General features: G+C 34.0%; 1 protein-coding gene across 4 annotated transcripts; it reads right to left on the bottom strand.

Moving 5' to 3' along the window:
• Positions 1 to 268: 268 nt before the first annotated feature.
• On the bottom strand, positions 269 to 21,408 carry lqf (epsin homolog lqf). Of its 4 annotated transcripts, none has more exons than XM_019049665.2 (13): positions 21,163 to 21,408; positions 18,051 to 18,140; positions 17,330 to 17,539; positions 16,046 to 16,273; positions 14,939 to 14,974; positions 13,168 to 13,207; positions 12,076 to 12,238; positions 10,321 to 10,468; positions 9,050 to 9,134; positions 8,051 to 8,275; positions 7,114 to 7,296; positions 6,183 to 6,361; positions 269 to 5,441 (listed from the first exon to the last, which is right to left on the bottom strand). In XM_019049665.2, the coding sequence occupies exons 2-12, from the start codon at positions 18,138 to 18,140 to the stop codon at positions 6,183 to 6,185; spliced, it is 1,587 nt and encodes a 528-aa protein (XP_018905210.2). In that variant the 5' UTR covers positions 21,163 to 21,408; the 3' UTR covers positions 269 to 5,441. The 4 variants fall into 4 exon arrangements, with proteins under 4 accessions (XP_018905210.2, XP_018905216.2, XP_018905194.2 ...); XM_019049671.2 differs by lacking the exon at positions 21,163 to 21,408 and adding an exon at positions 18,898 to 19,095; XM_019049649.2 differs by lacking the exon at positions 21,163 to 21,408 and adding an exon at positions 18,903 to 19,095.
• Between the last annotated feature and the right edge of the window lie 60 nt (positions 21,409 to 21,468).

Raw genomic sequence — 21,468 nt, 5'->3', positions numbered from 1 at the left:
TTTCTCTAAACAATTTGATTTTTGACATTTTAAACATGTTAACATGTTCAGCGCCAAAGTTTGATAAGGGAGAGATATTTTGTCGCTCTTTAATTCCTACCCTGTTAGGTGGTCTATTCATATTCACGTATAGGAATTCTGACTCCTGACTGGTTCGATCGTGAATGGTTCTTTGACTAATCACAGGCTCAAAAGTATCACGACTGCTACACAGACAAGATTATAAAAGGGACAAAAAGAATGAAGGAATAAAAAAATTCAAAATATATCTGAGTCTCACAAGTGAAATACTTAACAAATATATTTACTTAGCACAGTAAAATGTTACATTCAGTTAGCAGTTTGCTAAATATGTACATTCCAGTTGATTTGTAAGTAATATTATAAATAATGGACAAATACATAAAAATTCTCAAAGCATTTATAAAGTTAGAAAAACATGAACCATTGATACAAATGTACAAGAATGATCTTCCATGTCTCTGCAAAGAGCTTATCTATTTTCGCTAAATTCTCTCTCATAGTTGTAAATAAGTAGGTAGCTTGGAGCTAAAACAGCACATCACAAGAAAAAAAATTGTTGATAAATTTCAAAATGCGTGATTTCACAGTTGAAGAGGGATTAATAAAATACCTTAAATAGTGCGATAATTTAACCTTCAACTTTGATAGCTGCACTTTTTTGCTCTGATCATAATGATGAGTTTTAAAGAGTCTCAACTAATTACATTCCGATCAGAAAATGATTCTTTATAATTTCCTTGCTGTCAAAGATTTTCTAGATAATTATACACAGTTTATGCACACAACTTTAAGCAGAAATAAGAGATGACATCGTGACAGTCCGATTGTTAAAGCAAGTTTCGGGGCACAATATTAGAGAAAAATAACATTTTAGTTTTATTGGATGGTAGAAATTGAGTCAAGTCAACCTTAGAACCATTAACCAACCTAAAAGAAAGTACATAAAAGGAAATGCTCAGTCAGCTCATTACTTTTCATTTAATATCCATTGTTTCCTTTGCCGATTTTTGAACACCATCCTTTAATACGGAACTAAAACGTTTGAATTCAATTTATGAACCGCAACATCTTCATAACTTAAAAACAATGAGATTGAGCGATACATACAAGTATAATTTAATCATGACCCTGGGCATCTTCTCTAAAACTAAAATCTTTTTGTCCACAAATCCTCTTATTTGGATCACTTCGTTTGGCAAGCAATATCTACACATATGCACTGTTTGAAGGAGTGGATTTGTACCATAGATTTATGCAATTATGCACTTTTTCTTGGCAGCTAATTTGGATAAATTCTGTTAACTTGGCACCCAGTTAACCAAGGATTATGATTACTTTCCAGTTGGTTCATTTATGAAGACTGACTGTGCGAATAATTTGGTTTCTTGCATTCAAGTCATCAAAGATGACGAGGAATCAGGAAAACAAAAATTACAGATAATAATTCCAGGACTATAGTCATTTTGTGACGCATTAAGAGAAAATTGATAGATCATTTTGGGGCAAAGAAAGGCTTCTAGTTCCACACTTTTTGTTTTAGTGCTGCGTACCTACAAGTACACAATCAACAAGATGTCTCTCTCTATTTCTGACTTGCTCAAGAACAATAATTTCAGGTAGCTTACTGAAACATGAAACTTGATAATTCAGAGTGCAAAGAGTTCTCAAGTGTGTTTCTAATTAAAAGTTCCGAGATATAATGTTCGGTCATTAATGCCAAGCTTGAGTGCAAAAGGTGAACAGTTGAAGCAACCTAATACATTTTGAAGTTTTTAAAAAATTTAACAAAAAACTTGATTCTGGACATTAAAGATAATGTTATTCATGCAAAACAGAGCATACCTAATAAACTCTTTATCGGAATTTGTCTATACTCCTCACTCGAAGAGTACTTTCAACTTTACCCGTCTCAAAACATCACAACATTTAAAATGGAGTTCCAGCAATAACAAATAAAAAGGTACTTCGTTTCCTTTAAGACCTTATATTTTTTTAAGAAAATTATTTGAATCTTTTAGGCCCTCTCATAAATATAACGAGCTGAAAGGCAAAAGCCACTTGAATTAAGTTTTGGGTTTTCAGCTTTTTATTAGCAAGAATGAGTGTTGCAACAACTTAATTAATGTGGCATGATGGAAAGGCAATCATACCTCTAAGTAAGCAATATACTCAAGATAGAATCGACAAGTGTTTTGCTCCACTTGCTTACGTAGCTAAACGCAGATTTTACTTAAAGTTAATTCATCAGAGCAAAAAAACGGTTTCTATTGGAGCAAGTAAGTTTGTTCTCCATGCCGTTGAAGGAATTGCACAAAAATTTGACTCCTCAATTATTTTAATACTACAGGAAACACAACCACACTAGATGACATTTTCAGTTTTCTAATGGTGTATTCTTAATTATTGTTTTGGTGAACAAATTGTCTTGAAAGCGAATCATGGGTCCGTTAAGAAGTGACCAAATGATGGAAACTGGGTCTGTTTAGAGACGGCTTTTTGAGTCATTCACTTGACCCGCTGCTTCAAATTAAAAAGATCAATATCTTATTAACCATTGAGAAGCTAAAATCTTCCTTGTAGTGTGACTGTTTTCTTTCCACCTTCGTTGGCTTTAGAGAAAAAACAGGGAAGTAGTCCCAGTATCACTATTTGATAGTTTCCACTCTGCCAAAGAGAGAGCAAAAAAAAAATCTCTAAGCCGCTGAGAACTCAGTCTTATAGAAATAGTACTGGAGTGTTAAAGAAGTCTTTCTACTTTATTAGTGTTTCAACTTCAGTTGTGAATAAGCTCATAGATAGAGGGCGTACCTATTGTTATAAATCTTGAGAGAGTAGGAATACTATGCATTTGGTTTTGCATAAATAGCGACTTGGCTCACCACATAATATCTGTGTAACATAACATTAAAAAAAAATTTTTTTTGGCTTTAGAATCATGATGTGCTCTTTAAGCAAGTAATTAATTTAAGTCATTTTTTTAAAAGAAAAGGAAAGAAAAAAAAACTTCGATCTAATCTGAGCCTTTTCAGTAGAAAAAGAGAAAAGTTTCAAAGAGAGACTTATGTAAAAGATTAAATTTTAAAAAATGCAGAATTGACTCGATTAATGAAAATAGAAGGAAACAAGTAAAAAAAAAAAATAAATAAATAAAAAAGAAATGCCTTAAAAAGAATATGTTATGGAACACAATGAAACCACGATTCAACGGTTTGATGACAAGATTTTAAGATTAAAACAGTGATGGTTGATTTTTTCTTCTTCTTTTTTCAATCTATTTTCAAGATGATTATTTTTTATAAACCGTTCAAAACTGGCGAAACAACCCCCAACAAAGATAATCATGAAAAAAAAAACAGAATCAAAATCTATGAGTGAGACATACAAATATAAAGGCATAATTCATGTGTTACGACATTATAATTGATTATCAACGTTAAAGCTGAGGAGCAACTGGGGCATACTGCCAAGCTAAGGAAAACGCCTTATGAGTCTTCAGACGTTGCCAAATTTCCCTCCATAAAAAAGAATTTGTAGGGAAACTTGTGATATTTTCCTTGCAATTTTTCAGAGAGTTTTTTTTTCAGAATATAGTCTTAAAGATCTGAAAATTTGAAGGTAAATATACATAACTTTTCTCAAAAATAAATATTTTATCAAGGGAACTTTGGCAACATTGAAATTCTCATACGACATTTTTCCTTGTCACGGCAGCTTTGGCTCGGACCTGAAAGCTTCAACTGCTTAGGGGACCGAAAAATGAACTAATCATTCTCAACATAGTGATAATGATAAATAGGCAGTAAGGAATGGTTTGAAGCTTAATTCTGCAAGTAAATCTGATTTATTAGGCACCACAAGATTTCATATGTGCCAAAAAGGCAAGGCATTGGTCATTAGAATACATTGGCGATTATGGATTATGTAACTAATTTCACGAGCCCCATTGTTGTCTAAAAAATCAGCATTACTTTGATTTTAGTGTGTTTTGTATTCATCAGTGATTTGAAATGGTTGCAAGAGAAGCATGTACATAGCCCATGGGAGGGTTGATTGCACATTAATCGTACCAACTCTAATTTTAAAAAGTGAAAATTGTAGATAGCTCCTAAAAGTTGGACATAGGTACAGGACAGGAATTAGGTCACACAGGCTAAAACTGGAATATCGTACGCCATACCAAGTGGCCTATTCTCAAAGGAAAATGCATTTCAAAGAGAAAAATTCCATATTATGCTGAAGGACACCCCCAAAAATATACCCCTAGATAAAAAACACTAAACTACCAGTGAATTTCACACCTGTCCACCAGTGATTTTCATTCTTTGGAGTTAAAATAACATCGATTAAAATTATTTTCTTTCTATCATAAATGACAAACTGATACTGAGCATTGATCACCAATGATATTTTGCTTTGGTGATAAATGCGACTTTTCTCTCTTTTTTGTGGTAAAATCTGATGAAATTAATTGCACATGGAGAGCTTTCTCAGCTCCGCTTACCAACTTGCATTTTTGCTTTTTTTAAAAACAAAAGTGGAAATTTTTTAGAAACAAAGAAATAGACCGATTGACCAGCAAAACCTACGCAAAAAAATAATACTGAAAATGTAGTAAAAAAACTTTGGGGCGTGTAATCAAGTATTCGATTAATAGTTTTGACTGATGGTTATGCTCAGTGGTGTAGTCCAAGCTATGATGTCATTAGGGCCTATACATCAATTTATAAAACATGCTGATTAGAAAATAATTGAAACAAATTGAACTGTTGTTAGCTCCCCTTAACATATGACTAACTATTCGTAAATTCACCTGGATCTGAGAAACTTTAGATGCTCCCATCCATCAAATTTCACCGTTCAATTATCACTTTCCTTAGAATTAATTGATACAAACAACTTCATCAAATGTTTAAAAAAAATAAAAATAAAAAATACATAAATAATACCTGTGATAAATTGATAATGGATAAAACCAGTGATTGACTAACCGTTGAGTGAGCAATGTTGAGAGGTTCATACGGCTGAAGAGCATTGCATCAAGCACTACGTATAAAGCATTAAAACAAAGATCACATCAAAACTTAAAGAAATGCATAAAAAGAATAATAAATATTAATAAAGGCAACATGTTTATATTACTCTGAAATTAAAATTATTTCCAATACTTAACATAACCTCATATATCTTCAAGGTGTATAAAATAATAAAAAAAAAAAATAAAAAAAAATTGATAGTGATAGCGATAAAAATAATGATAGTTAGGATAGTAGAGATTGAAATTATTATAAACTTTCTGTTGATTGATACTTGCTGGTGTTAACGTAGAAAAAACATGGTATAAGGCCATTCAAAGTCCAATCTTCTTCAAAACTGTGTTGGAACGACACTTGACTAATTTCCAGTTTAGTTTGCTTGGACTGTAAGAAAACAACAACAATACATCATGAATAAAACTAAAAAAGCTACCTCTATTAAGCTAATTTATTGATTACTAAGTTGATGGATCAGCACTATGTTAACTAAAAGACATGTAACAGCTGGTAATGAAAACTGAGTATGATTGATTACAAGTGGCGAACTGTGTGAAAAAGATAAAAAAACCAAGAGCATATTAGGATCAAACCAATTATACTCCAAGGGGTAATGGACTTACTGAATGAGTGATAACTCCATCTTTATGAACAGTAAGCTGTTCATACTGAATATTGGTGTTACAACTCCCAAACCTTGTATATCATTTGCAGTGATTTACAAAATTAAAATAGGAAGTGAGATTTTGAAAGACCGCAATGCAGTTGTAACTGTTCTGCTAAACTCGATCCATGCGTCATGTATATCTTAGGTTGATGGTGAAACTGCAGAAATGCGTATCTCCGTTTGAGGTGTTACAGACTTCCGGCCATACTTTATTCTCTACATAAAAAACTACTGAACGTTATTTTTTTTAGACTTCGATAATTTCGATCTCTATGTGAGGAGAATTCTAAAATTTTCAGGCAACAATATTAGTTTAGCCTTCTTTTAAAATATAAAATAGATGCGGAGATTTTAAAATGCCCCAACCAAGGAGCGCATTTTTGCGGTTTCACCATCAAAATGTTACTATCTTAATTGCCGTTAAGCTAAAAAGAAAGGATTTAGCCGAATTATTAACACACCTAAGAGAGGAAGGGGTTTGCTTGCTGCTGTGGAATTAGAGGCTGCGGTAAACCACTGGATAGTGGTTGTTGCGTGCTCAGCTGATTGAAACTCAAAGGGCTGGGTCCCATACGTTGAAACGAGCTATTGTTCACTCCAGGCTGGATGCTATCGACAGTGCTAAAAGGATTAACTAAGCCTGAAAATAAAAATAAATTGTACAGAAATATGATTAGAGTTGGAAAATACAATTACAAATACTTTTGATAGAACAAAACAAAATTAGCAATTCTCGAAAAGTCTTGAGTGTACACACATAAATTCATCATCAATGATAGCATGGGCTAAAATGTTTTCGGTTTGAACATTTATGAGTGAATGGATAAGATGGAGGTATAAGAAAGGGGACTCTTACAATTACCTCTACGAGATATTTACATCTATTAATAACCTCTGACTTCTCGATCATAATGAAGACAGTTTTTGAGAAAACAGTGTTCAATAATTTAAGGATGACAAATTTTAAGAACGGTGACCTTTAGTCTCATTTTAGATTTATTAGTCAGCGGATCATATGGCATTTATTAGCACACCATTAGGCCTTGTCTCCATGGGACGTTTCATGGGATTTGTCCCAGGGGAAAATCTCACTTGAGGTTGGGAAAAATATTGAGTTAGTCAATACTAATCACAGTGCCGACGAACACTCACTGTAGAGTCCCAGGAACAATTAAAAAAGAGGAAGAAGAAATTTTGTTGTGTTGTTCAACAGGAAAAAAGCCCAGAAGTTTCATTCCTGCAATTCAAACTCGGGAAAAATCCAGTGAAGCGTCCCGTGGAGACAAGGCATTATTAAACCAGAAAGGGTTTGCTAAAAAAAGATTTAAAAAGAAGAAAAAGAAATTAGCTTTGTATCAGTTGTACCCACAAACAGAAGGAAAAACTACTTACTTGCAGTCCGACTTTGAACTGGCAAAGCTGGAATTGGTGGAGGTGCCGGTGACACTAAATTATCTAAATTTACCAAAGCTGAATTTTCTCCGAGGAAACTGTGGGGCGTTTTTCTTGCTGGCTGTTGCTGATTAGGTGAGACTGAAAGGAGGTCATCGGACAAGCCATTTAAATCGAATGGGTCTGTAAAAAACAAAGGAACAATATTCAGAAGAACGGTTGACTGAGCAATTCAAACCTCGAGTCCCTGTGTCTTCTCAGATTTATGAATTCTTTTTTATTGAACTGACAAATTTTCAAGGATAAAAAGTTGAGATGGCAAATTGCTTTTCATTTCTTCCTTGCCCTGAAACCAAAATTTCTGATTCACTTTGAAGTAAAGCTTGAAAAAAGGAAATAAATAGTAAACTTTAGAGAGACGAACATTGAAATGCTAAAATTTCTCAAGACGAGAAAGCTCCTTCACCTCTAGTATCCTGTTGTATTATGGAAGAGTGCTGTGAGAATTTGAACAAAACTAAATTTTCCTTAATGAAAGGTTCATTTTTCTAAAAATTCTGTAAAATTGAACGTTTCGTAAAATTATAAAACAATAAAAAGAATAGCAAATGAGGTCTTTGAACACATTCTCTCGTCTATAATTGAAGAGAGACTGAAAAATGATTTTGAAAATCCATCCGTTACATACTGAGGAAAGTATACCTTAGGGTCAAATAACCTGCCAGGGGTTTTGAGCCTTAGAAAAATTGCATTACTTTGTGCATCACAAAGCGTTGCATAACTTATTTCATAATGGTCAGGCTTTAAAAAACTTCATCTTGAATCAGAGTTGAGGATACATAAAATTTGATTGGAAAAAAAACTGAAAAAATTTTTTTGTAAAAAGAATTGACAGCTGATTTCCCATACAGGAACAAAAATTGCAATCTGAACTAACCTGACTGGATTAGATTGTTGTTGTTGTTACCGTTGCTATTACTATTACTACTGTTATTGATATTGTTACAATTGTTGTGGACGTTTCTTTTACTAATTGCAGCAAATTCATCGATTGTACTGTCATTATCTGTAGGACTAAGGGAGGAAAGAGACGGAGCAGCCCAGGGGTCAGAGGCTGCTACCGGACGACTTGCTGATTGTGGAAGTGTTGGACTCCATGGATCTGTAACCGAGAAGAAAAGAGAACATGAGAACCTAACATTTTTAGAGATTCATTGACATGTGTCTATGCCAAACTAATGATAATGACCGCTCCATGTTGCTTGGACTAAGAAAAAAGGTCATAGTAACTAGTTTTCATGATGGCAGGTTTTATGCTGTGCAACAGAAGAAACTTTATCTGCAAATCTACCACAGACCTCATCATGAAATGCGTTTTCTTGATGCACCCGATAGGAACCGGCAGCATCGTTACGATCTCCATTAATTTTAGTTTATGACCATCACTTACAACTGTCACATGCAGTCACTACATTATTTGGCATGATTTGCTGGCCTGATGAGCACATTATACACAAAAGCATGTTGACAGGAAAGTTGAACAGAGCCAGTCTCAAAAGGGAGAAAATCAGTTTTTTCAACCCATTCATTGAAGTTATTATCAAGTCAATCAACAATGAAACTTGTCGAAAGGGATTGTCATCCCAATAAAGCCTCCTTGTAGCATTTCGATGAAATCGCGGTTACGTTGAAGACTTCCTGATATACTTTACTTTTTCTTAGGGAAACTAAAGACCGTACTTTCTTGAAAACTTCCGTGAATTTTCTTCTCTGCTAGTAGAATATTCTGTATAAATTTGAAGGTATAAGGTTGGCTTGTTTCCCTTCAAAAAAAAAAAAATCGGAGTGGAAACTTTAAACATCATAATAAAGATTCTTTGAGGTTTCACGCTTGGCAATAAACTTGAAAGTTTTATCCAAGATAAATGCGTCTTACCAGGTTTTTGGACAGACTGTGCAGGGACAGGAGCCCATGGATCTTGTGCAGGAGCTCCTGCGCCAGGTGAGCTCCAAGAATCATTCTGAAACCGCGTAAAAACATTATTACTACGCATGAAATATTTTTTAAAAAGACATGGAAAAAGTTAATTAGTGCGTGAATATTGCGGTAAACTGGTTGATTAAAAAGCTGAAACACTAGGATAGCTAGAGGGCTTTTTTTTTAGAGAGAGGCATCCAGTCAAGAAAATACCTGTTTCTGTGCTGTCTCAATCACTATTTCAAGACTACAATGCTATTGACTCAACGCAAACTGGACAAGGGCTGATGCTGAGTTCAGATGAAGGATTTTCTAATCTCTCGGATTCAGCTTGAATAAGTACTAATGTAGCGTTTGACCCATTAGAGTAGCGCAAATATTCATGATATTTTTATAAAGTTTGTTTAGGGAGTAAAATTAAGTCAATTTTTCAACAATACTGTCAACTATCGAAGTCAAATTTGGACAGAATAATGTTGAACACTTCATACATTTTGCTGCATTCACGAAATCTAAAAAAATTTACAGTGTATGATGGCTTGAAGTGCTCAAATGCTCTTTTTGAGCTTATCAAGATTTTATAAATCTTGCAAATAGTTTTTCGAAAAATAATTCATGTATTGGAATTTCACTACCTGACAATGTTTTTACATTTCTCAATGGTGTGATATCCCTAAATCTACAGCATGATCCAAAAGACCCACCCTTGTAACTTTTCAACAAATTTGTATAGATTTGAAATTTTGCGAGTTCTCTTAGGTCAAAGGAAACGATATTTAAGAACACCCAGAATTTTAAAGGGACCACCTTGAAAAGGGACAAGAACCCTAAAGGTTTTGAGGGTGGTGCGGTATTTCAGGATCACCCTATACGTAGACATAAAAGAAACTTTTGAAGAATACGATTGTTGACTGTTACAAAGTTCACTCTCTTAAAACACAGATCAATGGACAAAGTGCAAAACTATATACCTTCCGTTGCAGACTTCCTGCATCACTGACTTCATTTTTTCTTTGGAAAGCTAGTCAACGCAATTTCTTGGAAACTCCCTTGATTTTACTTCTCTATTTGCAGATAATTTTATATAAATTTCAAGCTATGAAGCTGGCTTGTTTCTCCTTAAAAAAGTAGAATAACAGCAGCAATCTCGAAACACTGCAATGTAAATATGTGGTTTCGCACTTCGGTCGTCGAAATTTAAATTTTTCAAGGGTTCTAATGAAGATTACCTGGGACTTTGGAAGGTTTCCTAGAGATGCTGTTGGTTTTGTCATTCCCCATGGATCAACATTCGAAGCATTAGCATTATTTACAGAATCTATTGCAACATCTAATAGATCAAGCATGTGACTTGATTGACTTGGTTTCTGGATTTGTCTGGAAAAGAGAGAGGCGTACAATGTATTGAGAATTGAAGCAACAAAAACTTGGGCTGCAATCCTGGAGAAATAAAGTTCAGATAACGGTTCTCATTTGGACTACGTTCAGCAGAAAGGAACCAAGCCACATCAGCTACTGCCGAATTTAAGTGGGCAATTGAATTTTTTTACAAGAAAGCGTTTGTGCGGATTCTTTTGAAAATTTCAAAAAAATTTGCTTTGTATTATGCAAAAATTCACTGAAATTCGCACAAAAATCTGCACAACCATTTTCGTGTAAAAAATTAAATTGCCCAATTAAACTTGCCAATAGCTGATGTGGCTTGGTTCCTTTAGCTTATTACGATTACAGTAATTGAAGCATTGGGTGCAAAAAGGGCATATCTTGGTTGCGGTGTCTCAGAATCTTTGCTAACATTTCATGCCTTTATAATTAAGGCAAATGTATAAAATTCTTTGAATTTTTTACCAGACAGGATGTGTGAATTTTTTACCGAATTTTCCTTATGATTTTACAATGCTGAAAACGAACATTTTCAGAAAATTCACCAAATAATTTTCTCTCTAAAATATAAATTAGCAGTGAAGATTCTGAAACACAGTGACCATGAACTACCCTTCCTGCACCCAACAACTCAATTGTAGGTACACGCTTGTTATAATTATACGTATTTTCTTGTATACAATCTACACCTTTGCTCTTGTAAAAAATTTCAAAATTGAGAATGGAGAAGCTGGTAAACCATTTTTTAAATTTACAAGACGCAAGAATGTCAATGGTTGCTGCGTTGAAACATGGTTTTCAGATTAAGAAAATGCATGCGTATCCGGCTGATCAATATTATCTTTCAAAAAGGAGGTCTTATTGGTTTTGAAATTTTTTTCATGAAGGTAATTTTGCACCTAACGGTGATAGAAAATGCACCAACAGTGGTGCAAAAATAAGCGTGTTCTGTCTTTAAAATTTAGAAAACTTGGACTTAAATTAAAGTTACTAGAAGTTTATAATATGATCAACAAATATAATTGAATTTTTTCTTCCTTTAGTAGTTTTTGAATAAAAAAAAAATGCACAAGCTTTTCGGGATGACCCTCACATCAAGTTCAGGAACATATTTGATTTATGTAATTACGACTTATGATTACTGAATTATGAATTATGATTGCTGATTTACATAATTTGACATACAATTGCTGTTCAGTGATTCTAATATCAACAGAAACAAAACCTCATCATAAGTGTACTACAGTGGTCAAATGCGTCCAAGTGTTTCTTGCAATCAAAATTTCTAGTATTTGATGAGCCATGCATTGATCAATGATTTATTCATGAAAAACTTGCAACAAATCAACATCTTGCATACTATGTATGTAAAATTTGAGATTGCAGATATTTTCTCTGTAAACATTGATAGAGCTAGTTTCAAATAACTTCGCCCTTTTTGTTGTATGCATAGAATAGGGAAATCCCTATCCCACAAAAACAGCAAAAAAGGCAAAATTATCTGAAACGGGCTCTACATGAAAAATTGCAAAATTTGTGCAGTTGCTAGATCAGTTGATTAAAGCACCCTTGGAGTTTGATAATGTTGCATGATGGCTTACTTGAATTCATTTTCACTCTGTGAAAGCGCTAACTGTAACCTAACATCATCACTACGCTTTTTTTGCTCCTCTTGCTCCGCCTCTTCTCGCGACATTGCGATTGCCAACTGCAATTGCAGCTCTTCTTCACCCACTGTCTGAGGTCGGGCGCATTCCAGGTCATCTAAAAAACAATCAAATTTTAGAACTTTCTCCTCCGTTGATAAAATCCTGCATAGACAGAAATAATGTGACAACAATCCCTTCTCTGAAGAGCCGTTCATAAAATGCTTAACACTTGGAAGGGGGGGGGGGGAGTAGAGTCAAGAAGAGCATTAAGCTACTCTGCTTTTCTGCTTTAAAAGATGGGAAAGGTGCGTCACAAAAGGGATAGAGGGGGTCGAAAAATCCGAAATTTAGCGTTTGGTATTTTATGAACAGCTCCTGATAGCTTAGTGTGGAATAGTTTACCTACATTTCCCACTCTCTATTTAAAAGTCTAATGGATCATTAGAAATGGTGAGAATCAAAGCATAGCATAAAACGTAGAAAAATTGTTTAGAGAACTGGAAAATTTACTTTACACCGAGACACTCTTCGATATCTTAGATTCAGGACACATAAGATAGCTTATTGACATTCATCGAGAACGGTCCATGAGTAAAGAGGAGTGTCCTAATACTTAGTTTTCAGCGAGTTATCAAAATGGTTCCATTAACAAATAGTAACAACGAGAAGACCCTTTTCGATAGCTAGCCAAGTTTTCAGAGCTCATAAAAATGAGCTGTTGCCATGTACATCAATTTTGCATGACAAGCAACCCGATGGACAGACAAACAATACGATGTACTATGACTCAGAGTTCCACGTTTTTAGGCAATTCAGATAGGAAGGACCATTACAGAAAACATTTGAGTGTTTCATGATTTTGGAACTAAGTTCACAGAAAGCTTACTGGCGAGGATTTGTTTTAACACTCCTAAATATATATCAGTTATTGACTTTTCTTTCAATATGAAGGAGAAAAAAAAGGTACTATATGAGAAAAAAATTCGTGCAACTCAATGATAAAGAATTTAAAAAAGAAGAAGTTTCAAAAAAAGTATGACTTACTCTTAGGAGACTCCGCTTCACAAGTATTCCAGGCATGTACCTACAGGTTTAGAAAAAAAAGAATAAGAATTACATTAAAAAAAACTGACTAATGTATCAAAGAAAAATAAAAATAAATAAATACCTAAATATAAATATGAATTTGAATTAGTTTTAAAGGAATAGCATGATGATTACAAAAACATCCACTCAAAAATATGAAATGGACAGGAACAATTGCTGGTTGACTATGAAAGAGGCAAAGGCCTCATGTACATCTTGGCTCGACTTAGCTATTCAGGTATTAAAGATGAAGACAAAGTTGACGTGATGGCAGGCAATGATCTCGGGTGGTGAAGACAGAAAGAATAATAATAGGTGCTTGAAATGTGAGACAAATGTGCAGATTTTAGACAAATAAACAACAACACAATGCATAGAATAGATGAAAATTATCCAAGACATGCTCTGCATTTTGAAGAATAAGTTTTGATGAGAAAGGAAAAATATCTTTTTAAAAAAGAGTTAAATATATGCAAGCTTTTTTTAGGCACAAATGACTGTCATATTATACTCCAATAAATTCATCTATTCGCGTAAATAGGCGAATACATGTCCTGTTCTTAATGTGATCTTTGGGCAATTTTACACGTAAATACTATAAAAGTGGCTGTATCTTTTCATAAAATCGGGGAAGAGGTCTTTACATAATATTATTAGCATATATTATTAAATATTATTTAGCATTCTTTTGCATTCAAAATTGAAGGAAAATAATTCTGGCCCAAATCAACGATTATCACTCTTTAAAAATCCAGTGGTAAAAGCATTTATCTGCCACCAATAAGTCACTTGTCCACTTTCAAATTTTTTGAGTACCTAAACATTTTTCTTTTTTCTATGCTTTTGGAACACCTAGCAGTTATTACTGTGCGATCAGAGTGATTAGGGTGTTCACTGTTCATTCACTCAGCTCATCAGATCTTGACAGTAAGAACTTGAATACAGAGTTCTCATGGTCAGTTCTCCCTCCTTGTGCCCATTAGCGCTCAAAGCGAAAATTGGTGAGTGACTGGGTAGAATCGGCAACTTTGACAGTTGTTACACAACGCTATCCCAGCACTAGACCACTTCACTTCTTAACGTTTTACGTCCATAGGGACAGTAGAGTTCTTTTAAAACAAGCACTAAGAGGTTCTCTGATTAAAGAGGCATTTTCTGATGTGCAGTGCGATCAGAAGAGTTCAGAAAAACACACTTTCTACGTTAGAACAATAGGAGCGAGCACAACATGGTGTCCACAGGTCCGTGTCCAACGTTGCAATTCCCTTTTTTCTATGATATTTTTAACACTTTTTTTACTTTGTGGGTTTTTTCCTTTTTGCTAAGAAGTTAATGATATTGAGGAGCCTAGGGAATATTTAGTTGTTCAATTTCGCTTGATATTGCTGGTTAAAATATGAATTGATTTTTTTTACCATTTCGTACAACGTGAGAAGGAGAGGCAGCAGCAAGCTGATTATTGAAATTAATGGATGAAGAAGAAAATATGGAGCGATCCTAAGGGTGAAAGCGGTTCCAATGGACAAAGAAGGTATGTGATAGACTCACGAACAACAACCCATGAGGTCCCTATGGTTAATCCATCATTTTCCCCCTTAGGCTACAACAACCACCTGTTTTGACCGATAGGAATGTTCCACTTTCCCTTTTCTTCTTTGCCTATAACTTTGTCTATCAATTACAATAATCAGTCCGCAGAGATAGGGGAAAAAGAGGATTAGACACTCACCGATAAAACTCTGGGACTGGAAGGCGAGACAGCATCCTGAGATATTGAGGGACAAAACAGAAACATAAATGAAGACAAATTGGCATAAGAAGCAAACAACACACCAAAAGTATTGAAGCAGCGACAAGCAAAATGAAAGGGTGCTTCCCATCTTTTAATTACAAAGAAATACTACCACCGTTAAGCTGATTTGGAACTTCAACTTCTATGAATTTCTGTACAGTTTTAAGCCATTGCTGACTGAATAAAATTCTTAAACTCAAATATACTTTCAGCTTGCAAAACATTGCTGCGGATCCATCAGTAGACATTAATGCAAGGAGACAAATAAAAAATTAGGTAAATTGAACATTATATTAACAAATGTGGATGGTTAAACTTCGAAACATGTACCTCAAAATTTCAACTCTTATTCAGTCTATTCAAAAAACGACAAATCTACTTCACTAATTGAAAAAATGGAATTTCTCTTTAAAAATAAAATAAAATAATACAATAAAAAAAAAGTCAAGAGATGTTTTCAGTTACCAACTTAAATATTATTGAATATATTCTTTTATCTACTTCTCTCTTACTGATGGTTATTAAATATCTCCCTTATATTAATTAATTTAAATATATTTAAGTGCTGTTTTCTTAGTACAGCACTTAAATGTTATTAAATATATTCTTCTATCTCTGCTTCTCTCTTACTAATGGTTATTAAATATCTTCCTTAAACTACTAATGGTTATTATGTACATTCTTCAATCTCTACTTCTCTCTAACTAATGGTTATTAAATATTTTCCTTACATTTATTCCACCATTGAAAAAAGAAAGGAAAAGAATGATGAAAACCGCTTTCTTTTGTAGTCTAACAGAAACAAAACCGAAATTTATCTCTTCCCAACTTTTTCAACACTTCTCTTAAAAAATACACAGAACTAAATAGTTCTGTGTACTTTTATTATTAAATCTTAATATTTCTTGCAAGATAAAAATCGTCGACTATCTTCAACTTTGAAATAAATTATAAACTCTGATTCATTAGAACCAAGATGTTTCTTGACAAGAAATGATCACATTCTTGAGAATTGAGATCAGAAGTAAAACTTGTGCTACTCACAGAACTTCCATCGCTTCCAAAACCTGTTGCATTTTGGGCAAGTCGTTCCTTCGCTTTCATAGCACGCATTCTTTCACTCTTCAGCTTCTCTTCATCTTGTAAAAGGATAACAAGATGTTTTGCTTTTTCACGAACACTTTGTCCTCTGTCTTTGTTGTTTTCTTCCATATACTGGAAGTCCCTTAACGTTTGAATGGCATAAATATTTTCTTTACACTGTTGAGCAACCTGAAGAACAGACAATTTGATTAGAAAACGACTCAAAAACAAACAACAAGAAAAATTTCCAAGTGAGGTGGCTAACCTTTTCCTGAAACTTCAAAAACATGTAGGTATGTACGTTGTGAAAATAGGAAACAAATAAACATCAGGTAAGAGCAATGCTCGAAATAAAAACAATTTAACTTTTCTCTTTTTCTATCTGCTATTATAGAGGATACTTCGAAGTTTCAAAACAATATCTACCATTGTACACTTTAGAAAATCACTCTATTAATTACAATTTTCCAAAAATAAAAAGCATTCCCTGGGTCAATCTAGGTAAAAGAGTCTTTTTTTTTCTTTTCCATGATTTGTGATTCCATGAGAAAAAAAAGTGTTTTCCACTTTCTGATGCATGTTTTTTGGAAACTAAACATGCTATCTTCATAAATCTATCATTGACATTTTCCTTGAGATCACGGCTATAAGTGAAACTACAGTTATAAGTTTTGCCACATAACTTTTTATTTTATGACAAAACATAGCTGAGAAAAACTACAAAATAATTTGCCAAACTTAAAACTTTCAAAACTGAACTTTTACACAAACAGATTTTTATATCTCTGGTTCCAGTTGTAGCCAACAGTCATATTTGCATGCTTGCAAAATTTTGAGCTTGTTGGTCTTTAAGTTTATAAGAGAAATGCATCAGAAGTTGAACCGATTTTACATTGATTCAAACGGGACATACTTCTTACATTAATTACTGTCAATTAACTATTTAACAGATAATTAGTAAAAAATAAAGACAAAATAAAGCTCGTTTGAGAGAAAACACAAAATGCAAGATACTTCAAGCTTCTAGGACTTGCTTCCTCGCAGTCTCCGTTAGTATATATATTTCTCAAAAAGTATCTGAAATTGCAGATGGAATAAATCTCTTTTAGTTTATCTTGACGAAGATGAACCTGACATGAGAAGAATCAAAACTTTGTGATTGATTTTCATTCCTTACAGCAGCAATACAAATCTATCATGGAACTGAAAGTCAATAATTCTTTGTTATTCAAGACGATAACTCACTTTTTCAGTGCCTGTTTTGATGAGATAATCTAAGAGGACAAGTGCTTTATAAACATGTCGCCAGTTTTTCCCATGGTCGTTCAATCTTTTCCACACCATGGCCATTATTTCTGTGAATGCAACTACATTGTATGTCAGGTCAGCAATTTCCGAACATAATTTGCTGTCTGGTCCCCACGGATCATTGCTTGTTGCTTCTCGCACTTTGATCTGCAAACATACAAAGTTTCAATACAATTTCCAAAAATTAGCATTTATTCAGGAAACCTCTTCTCAAAAGCAACTTAGGGAGCTCCAACTGACAGTTCGCACTGTTTGCTTTAAAACGTACGTATGTCAAAGGAGATATGTTTATGTTTATAAAAACAATAATCTTCAGGGTAATTGTTTTGTTTACTACGGCTCACACCAGTATTAAAACCTGTCCATTGTGAAATTACTTACCGAGTACTTACTTACTGTGTCTTCGGTCTTTACTAATTTCACAGAGGATAGTTAAAACCATTCTATCATGTATGTTCAAGTACTCTCCCTAAAAAATTACACCCCTTAGCACCCCCCCCCCCCCCAATATTTTACCTTTCATTGTCACTTAATTATTTTGTTTAAATTTGTGAAAATTATTTTAACAATATTTACAATTGAATTTTATTCACTCAAAATCCAACCTTTGAGGTTACTAGAGGGAACAAATCTTGTTGATATCAAGAGAGACTGTTACCTGAGCATCAGAATAATTGTGAGCAAGATTTTTTAAGTTTCGCCTAAGACCAGCAACATTAACTTGTATGTCTTCTCTCTGTTTCTTCATCTAAAAAGAAAATAAAGGCAAAATATTAGTAAATTGAAGAGGAAAAAAACGAAAAAGTGATGGTGGGTACTCATATTAGCTGCAAGAGCTGAGATGAAAAATTTGAGTGCTGCTCTGTTAGAAGAGAGAAAGAGAAAAAAAAACAGCCACAGTAAAATAGCCCTAGAGTACTTAAGATCAATTATCCATGAAATATTCATGATTTTAACATATAGAATAAGCAGTGAATTGACATCAACATCTGAAACAATAGCAGGAAAACAGATGCAGAAAATAACAAAGTTTAAGTTAACAATTTTTAATAACACCAGGAAGTGTAAACTATCCAGCAAGAAGAATAGAAACAGGGGAATAAAGTCCGAACTTAGTTCCTCGTTTTCTTTCTATTGTGAGAGAGCTCTTCATTAAGTATGTGGGAAAAACCTCAGATGATAACAGAAATCTCATCATGGAAAAAATGGAACTGACAGTAGGACCTACACTTGCACTGAAAATTTTATTTTACTTTAATGTTAAGTATGCACTTCAAAAAGTTTTTGAGTAATTTTTGTGCTTGTGGGCATACATGAAAATTGTTTGATAGTTATAAAACTGGAGGATCATGAATAAAATTTTTCGAATCTCCTTGTTGGGCCCTCAAGAGTAATCAGAATTTCATTCTAATAAAATTGACCGTATGCTTTTGTTATTTCCACTGTCTCTGTGAAAAAAATACAAGCTTCAATAAACTGATACACAACTAATTATATGCTTAAACCTTACAAACACAGGGGGTGTCATTGTAGCAGAGTTGGCTCGTTGCCGCGAGGAGTCACAAAAAAACAAAGTATTAAAGGATGACATCGAGGATCGAGGAATTCAGATCCGACTAATTGTTAATTAAAAACAAAAGGGGGATCGCCGTTGTTTCTAGGAGGGAAATTGGATTGATTGGCAGGAGGAATTAACAAGTATCAATGTGTGGGAACTTTCATGGCTTTCAGGAATTATCTTGTCTGACAAAGAAGATAAAATGAAGTGCTTGAAACCACAAGTAGGCAACTGATAAAGCGATTAAGAGCTCTTCATTTTAAAATGCGTATGAAGGAAGGCCTGGAGGCAAAATAACAGCAAAATATTCACTAGCTATACTTCTTCAACTGTACAGATAATACATTTCTTTAGACTCAAAAAAATTCAAGTGTCAATTGGATGTGTTCATGCAATATGGAACTACATTTAAACAAGGCGAAACAGGAATGATCATTAATCTAGATATTTATACAAAAGTTCAGGAATATGTGGAGGGACCCCAAAATTAAGCCATTCTATAACAAACTCTTCATTGACCGTTCCAGCTTAGTTCAGCACAACTTTGATACTTAAAAGTAATAATTACCTTCTTGACTCAAAACAGAAGAGAAAATGCCAGAACCATTAATACCCGAATTCCTTTTCCTTTTTAGAAAAAAAAAAAGAAAAAAAGAAGAGAGAAACATTCTTCCATAATTTCAAAGTTCTGTTTTAAAAAAAGGGTTGGAATAATCCAAAGATAGATAGGTATTCAGCATGGAAAATGTTAACCTGAGCACTTGAGAGGATTCAATACACAATCTTCTTAACTAGTCAAGTAAAGGGATTAGTAATCATCAAGCTTGTGAAAAACTGACATTAGTTGCATGAGAAGAGAATTCATTTTTTCGGAAAATGTTAAAGAATATTATGAAAAAATGCAAGTTTATGATGGTACAATAATAGTTTATGGAACCCCCCCCCCCCTCCGGAAAATTAAAGTCAAAATTAGAACATACTGTTCCAAGCTACTTGCTAAGAGCAAGTGTTAAATGGTAAAAGTTTGACAAGCAATTTGTGGAGAATGCATATGGATGCCAGCAAAAAGAGTTCCATAGGAAAACTTGAAAAAAAAAATTTAGTCAAATATCGAAGATCACTTAGAGATATCTGTTCACGTGACAAAGAGTTGCAAAATCATGATTTCTTGGAGTCCACACGACAGAACAAAAACTTTACACCCTAATTCGAACTTAAAAGCTCAAGAAATTCTTTAAAATTGAAAATTAACACGAATTCTGTTGACAGCATCCTCCTTAGAAGTTTTAAAAACTTTAAGTGCTTAAGTGCAAATTCTAGAATAACTTTCATTTCTTCTCGAGTGGAGTATTGTAAAACGAGAACACTTAGCTTGATTAGCTAGTAAGAGAAGGAAGCTATTGCACTTTACATTGAGTCTAATCTCTGAGTAAAGGCAAAACTAGTATGTTAGTTTAAAAAAATTTAGAGTTGGATCAGTATAAAACTAACTTTCATCCTACAGTGAAGTGGTTAAAGAGCTGAAACTGTGTCAATAGTACTGCTGAGTTCCCAGACTGATAGGAGGAAATGAAATTGTGCCTTCGTCAACGCAGGCTAAATTCAATAACCTGCAGTATTTTAGCTGAAATTTTAATTTGCTGACAGTCTTTGATTCGCCAAGTAAATGTTTACTAAAGACTCCGCTTCATTAGTTATTTATAGAGGTACATCTTCCCTTAGAAACCATAGTGGCTATTGAAAATAAATTTGGTACTGAATGTCTGCGACTAGATTACAATCCATTACTGGAAATAATGCAGATAAATAATCATGACCTCACTTGCGTCTAATGCTCCGCAATATCATAATTTCAGCAAGACTCTTCCACTGCACAATAAAGCCCATTGTCATGACAAAGAGAAACTACATTGCAGAGAATTGGTAAACAGCAGGAATTGCAGTTCTAATCTCCATGGTCATCTAATTGAAGGCTTATGAAAATGTGTTAAGTGTTGATTTCACAAGCTTTCTAAACTCTTCATTGACAGACAGAATATCAAATGAGAGGAGAAGTTACTGGAGCAGAACAAAAGAGCCCGAGTCCTTTGAGGAAACTCTTTTGCTTCCTTAAAAAGTATAGGAAATAAGAGCAATTACACAAACAGGAAGAGATTAACAGCTTTATCAGTATCAGCAAAGAAGGCAGGAAGGTTAAGATTCAACCAAGTACCTTCAATCCGGATGGAAAGTGTAGAATTCACTAGCAATTTTGATGCGTTTGCCACTGTAAAATTCGTAAAAGTATCACTACACTGTGGATGGGTAAAGGGTAGATATCTTTAAATTTTCACGACTATACTGGGATTACACAGAACTACATATTTAAGTTCCACAACCATTATAATAAATACATATGCAATCGCGACGGCGAACTGGCTAAAAAAGTGAAGAGCATCACAGAGCGGAGCGGAGCGGAGCCCCAGCGGAGCTCAGTAATCAGCATCCATCAGCATTGACTTGATGACGTAATTTATTC

This window comes from Bemisia tabaci, chromosome 4 (assembly GCF_918797505.1).
Source record: "Bemisia tabaci chromosome 4, PGI_BMITA_v3".
NCBI lineage: Eukaryota > Metazoa > Arthropoda > Insecta > Hemiptera > Aleyrodidae > Bemisia > Bemisia tabaci.
The sequence above is the reverse complement of the archived record's forward strand: the minus strand, read 5'-3'. Positions and strand labels throughout refer to the sequence as shown.

Bases quoted from the DNA above. Each gene is read 5' to 3' on its own strand.
- lqf (XM_019049649.2), bottom strand. From the start codon at position 18,983: ATGTCATCCTTTAATACTTTGTTTTTTTGTGACTCCTCGCGGCAACGA. The intron at 17,540-18,050 runs GTAACAGTCTCT...GTATGTTTGCAG, and splicing joins ACAATTATTCTGATGCTCAG to ATCAAAGTGCGAGAAGCAAC. The intron at 10,469-12,075 runs GTAAGCCATCAT...TCTCTTTTCCAG, and splicing joins CAGAGTGAAAATGAATTCAA to ACAAATCCAGAAACCAAGTC.